The sequence below is a fragment of the Ictalurus punctatus genome, chromosome 15 (assembly GCF_001660625.3).
Source record: "Ictalurus punctatus breed USDA103 chromosome 15, Coco_2.0, whole genome shotgun sequence".
NCBI classification, from domain to species: Eukaryota; Metazoa; Chordata; class Actinopteri; order Siluriformes; family Ictaluridae; genus Ictalurus; species Ictalurus punctatus.
In genome coordinates, this window is record NC_030430.2 from 8,992,727 (window position 1) to 8,997,726 (window position 5,000).

A 5,000-nucleotide genomic window follows, 5' to 3' on the forward strand; every position below is an offset into this window, starting at 1 on the left:
TCTACTACAGTTCCGTTACTCTACAGTTCCCATCTACTACAGTTCCCTTACTCTACAGTTCCCATCTACTATAGTTCCCATCTACTACAGTTCCCATCTACTATAGTTCCCTTACTCTATAGTTCCCTTACTCTACAGTTCCCATCTACTATAGTTCCCTTACTCTACAGTTCCATTACACTATAGTGCCCAGGAGTTATTACAGTGATACATTGTTACACTGATACTACTGTGTTATTGTTAACAATATAAGTATTTTATTACGACAGTATAGCCATATATCAGCTACACAACTAATCACCAGCACATCTCTCTCTCTCTCTCTCTCTCTGTCTGTATGTCTCTCTATCACTCTCTGTCTCTCTCACTCTGTCTCTCTCACCTGTTCAGCTACCTCCCGTACACTCTGTACACTCGTCCCATACAGGTGGCTGTTGTATTGTCCTGCCTCGATGAACCGGTGATTTTGGATGTCTTTCTCCATCTGTTCCCTTGATGACACAAAGTGATAGTCCCGCCCATCAGCCTCGTAGTCCCTCCTTGGCCGTGTTGTATCTACAAGAAATGGCGTTACATTGTATTGTTGTTAAGTAAGTTGCACTGTACACTAGCATAAATTAGGGATCATGGTTGTCATGGGAACTCACGAGGCACGCAGGAGCCGAACTTATCGGGAAATTCGGACAGAAGATCGTCGTTCACACGGTCCTTTGATGGTCCAAGGATTATGATTGGACGAGCGTAATGCACTGAAAAATAAAACATCACGCATAAACAACTTCTCAGACACAGTTCCTGTGCATATAGATCCATGTACTGCTAACACTCACTCACACACACACACACACTCACACACACACACTCTTGCACACTCACACACACTCACCCTCCACCTGCACAACAATCTCGTAACTCTGAATGTAGTCATCTCGGCCTGAAAACACACACACACACACACACACACACACACACACAAAGACAGATTCTGAGAACTTAGTTTACAACATATATTATTACTGATCAAAAATGTTCAACTTTATTTAACTTTATTTAATAAATTCTCTGGACCTTTTGACCTCAGGCGTGACCACTCCTTTCTCTCGACTCTGTAGGAGAAAAAGACAGATAGAACAGTGTCAGCCTTAATATCTCATTTACACACACACACACACACACATACACACACACACACCTGCGTTTGCTGGGGATGTACCCGGTCTCCTCCAGGTCCCCATGTGGAGACAGACGTCTTGCCTGCCACCACTCCTCATCACTGCAGTCCAGAACGTGAAGAACATCGCCAAAACGGAAACTCACAGCCTGAGTGAGGAAGCCACCGTCCGCCGTCTTATCATAATCAAACAGAGCTCTGAGAGACAGACAGGCAAAGAGACAGACAGGCAGGCAGACAGACAGAGAGACATTTAGTGAGAATCCACTGCAGTTTTCAAGAATCTCCAATTAATGAAATCGACTCTGAGCTCATTGGTCGATATGTTGTGAAATCTGATTGGCTGGTAGACAGGTACCTGATGTAAAAGCTCCTCTTACTGGTCTGCAATGACGAGGAACCTAAACTGCTGTTCATCAGCTGCTCACGCAGGTCATGGATTTTAGCTTCAAACCGACTGTACTCTACACTCACACACACACACACACATTGTTTGAATAATGAGATTTGTAAGGGTATTACCTCATAAAACCATTCTGTACTGGTTTATAATGGTATGGGCTGATTTACACTGGTGTATACTGGTTTATAACAATGTGTACTGGTTTATAATGGTCTTTACTAGTTTATAATAGTGTGTAATGACATTTAACAGTCTGGATTTGTTGTATAATGGTGCATACTGGCTTATAATGGTCTGTATTAGTATATAATTATATGTACTTCTTTTGTGATTATAATTGTGTGTGATGGTGTATGATGTTGTGTGATGGTGTGTGATGATGTAGGATGGTGTATGATGGAGTGTGATGGTGTATGATGGTGTGTATAGTCTCACTGTGGGTCTGTACTGAGGGATGATGGTGTACAATAGTGTATGATGGTGTGTAATGGTGTTTAATGGTGTGTATAGTCTCACCCTCGGGTCTGTATTGGGCGATGATGGTGACAGTTTGCCCAGCGTTCTTCAGTGCTGCTGCAGCTTGTTCATGAGTCGCATGTCTTAAATCCACTCCATTTACCTGCACACACACACATAGTGTGTATGTTAGTATTAGTGTGTGTGTGTGTGTGTGTGTGTGCATGTGTGTGTGTGTGCTCACACTTAGTATCTGGTCTCCTTTGCGCAGTTCTCCGCTCAGGTCTGCGGGACCTCCAGCTAAAATGAAGGAGATGAAGATTCCCTCACCATCCTCACCTCCAACTATGTTAAAGCCCAAACCTGACAATCCACGATGGATCAACACACGCCTCGGCTCCCTGAAAGACAGACAGACAAAGAGACAGACAGACAGAGAGTGCAAGAGAGATAGACAGAGAGATTATACTGTACAGTAGGATTTTGGTCATTGCCTCTGTTGGTCAACAGGGGGAGACACAGTTCCACAAATGCTATACATTATTGACTGGGTTTAACTGAGGAATGTTTTGTGTGTGTTTGCGTGTGTGTGTGTGTGTGTGTGTGTGTGTGTGTGTATGTGTGTGTGTGTGTGTGTGTGTGTGTGTCAGTCAGACTGACCTGGGGATGTCCTCGTCTCCCAGCATCATGCCCTTGGGGATTGGTGAGTAGCGGCGCGGAGATGTGGGAGTGAGGGTTTGTGGGTAATCTGACAGATAGCCATGACTCATCTCATCCATATGAGCAGAGTACGCTACAGAGAGAGAGAGAGAGAGAGAGAGAGAGAGATACAGATACAGATTAAATCACACAAATTTACACACAAATTTTAGAACCATGCACATTTGGTGCGTGTGCACATAACTCTGTGTGTGTGTGCGCGTGTTTGTGTGTGTGTGTGTGTGTGTGTGTATATACACTCACAGCTGGTGATATCAGGAGGATTGTACGTGTCCTGAGTGTACAGGTTGGAAGCTTTGCTCACTCTGAGAAAAACGACCTCTGCTGTGTTCTTCAGCGCCACTACAGCATCCTCATGCATCACATCCTCCAAACACACATTATTCACCTGTACACACACACACACACACAAACACACACATTCTAACTAGTAGCTTATATGGCCAAGTAAAAAGAAATTCCAATGAAAATGCACCTTTTACATTTTAGAGTGAATATTTGCTTCATAAATGGTGAAGGAACACAAACAGGGAAGTGTTTCTGTGATGTATAGAATGTTTAAATACGCTGGGTTATTAATGACCACATAATACCCTGAAACTTACAGAAAGTAATTAAAATATTCAATTAAAATGATTATTCAATGATAAATAACCAAAATAAACTCATTTTGAACTTACAGCAAGAATTCTGTCCCCGATTTGTAGCCGTCCGTCTTTATGTGCAGCTCCGCCCTCAATGATTTTAGTCACATAGATACTGTTATCACCAGGAACATGCTGATTACCCACTCCACCTGCTATACTGAACCCCAGACCTGCACACACACACACACACACACACACACACACACACACACACACACAACACACACATAACACACTTCTAAATACTTCATTATATTATATATTAGGACTAAAGTGAAACATGTGCTTTGTGGGGACCAAATTTCCAAATCTCAATAATCTCTCACACACACCCGTACACACTGTCACACATGCTGATTACACACGTACACACTCGTACACACTCACAAACACACTCGTACACACTCACATACACTCATACACACTCACACACACTCGTACACACTCACACACACCTAGTTTACCTTAATAAGGTAAAGGAGAACACCAAGCCACCCTACCCCGAAACAGAAGCTAACCCCGGTACAGGGCTAGGCTACATGACAGAGACAACCGTAGGACAGAGAACACTACAGCAGTGCTTTCACCGATTAACTAGCTGTTGGTTAGTAAATACGCAGGAACACCACAAGCGGGAGGAAGCATTGGTTAATATGTTTACTGATACTGGGATGTCACAACTGTGTGAGTCGATTGCCTTCAAAAAGTTCACCACTTTACTCGAACCAAAGTTCAAAACACCTGGAGCTGCAAGAGTCAACAGCCTTACTGGGGCTAAGATCATACGACAAAGCAGAAATGAAAAGAGATCATTAAGGATGCGAGGAAGCTGACCCTATGTGTGGATGGTTGGAGCAAGAGAGGATTAACAGCATCTTTCATGGGTGTATCAGCTTGTTTGTGCCCATATGTACATTTTATGTAATGGTGTTATTGTTGAATACATATTTCTAAAATTGTATGATGTTTTTGTTGAGTTTTTATTACACAGTACTTTTTCTGGCCTTGACAAATAACCCATATTACAAAAGACTAAAACTAAAACTAAAACTAATAAAAACTAAACTAAACTAAAACTTAGCATTTTCAAAAAATAGAAACTAAGCTAAACTAGCAAACCCGCATTAAAAATGAATTAAAACTAAACTGAATTTGAAAACATAAAGTCAAAACAAAATAAAAATAAAAACTAATGAAAAATGCAAAACTATAATAACCTTGGTACACACTCGTACACACTTACACACACTCGTACACACTCATACACACAAACACACACACACTCATACACACACACTCGTACACACTCACACACACACACACACACAAAAACACATACACGTAAACACTCACACACAAACACATACTCGTACACACTTGTACACACTCGTACACACACACACTCGTGCACACTCACACATACACTCGTACACACTTATACACACTCACACACACACTCGTAGACACACTCGTACACACTTGTACAAACACACACACACACTCACTCACACAAACACACATGTACCTTTGGGGCCCTTGATGAGTTTGATCTCGATGTGTTTCCTGCGGAGGATGTAGAGACGGACAATTGGCCCTGCCTCCT

The 5,000-nt window shown here is 42.2% G+C and overlaps 1 protein-coding gene across 4 annotated transcripts in view; it reads right to left on the reverse strand.

Annotated features, from left to right (window-relative positions):
* The window catches only part of dlg4b (discs, large homolog 4b (Drosophila)), a 43,604-nt gene that overhangs the window by 7,073 nt on the left and 31,531 nt on the right, over positions 1-5,000 (reverse strand). For all 4 annotated transcript variants that reach the window (XM_053686424.1, XM_053686423.1, XM_053686422.1 and 1 more), the window contains 12 exons: positions 4,923-5,000; positions 3,431-3,567; positions 2,994-3,138; positions 2,691-2,823; positions 2,275-2,431; positions 2,091-2,193; positions 1,530-1,635; positions 1,193-1,369; positions 1,069-1,106; positions 887-934; positions 648-749; positions 383-555 (listed from right to left, as the gene is read on the reverse strand). The exon at positions 4,923-5,000 is cut by the window's right edge and continues 77 nt beyond it. In XM_053686424.1, the coding sequence (XP_053542399.1) occupies positions 383-555; positions 648-749; positions 887-934; positions 1,069-1,106; positions 1,193-1,369; positions 1,530-1,635; positions 2,091-2,193; positions 2,275-2,431; positions 2,691-2,823; positions 2,994-3,138; positions 3,431-3,567; positions 4,923-5,000 (1,397 nt within the window). The remainder of the gene's footprint in view (positions 1-382; positions 556-647; positions 750-886; positions 935-1,068; positions 1,107-1,192; positions 1,370-1,529; positions 1,636-2,090; positions 2,194-2,274; positions 2,432-2,690; positions 2,824-2,993; positions 3,139-3,430; positions 3,568-4,922) is intronic.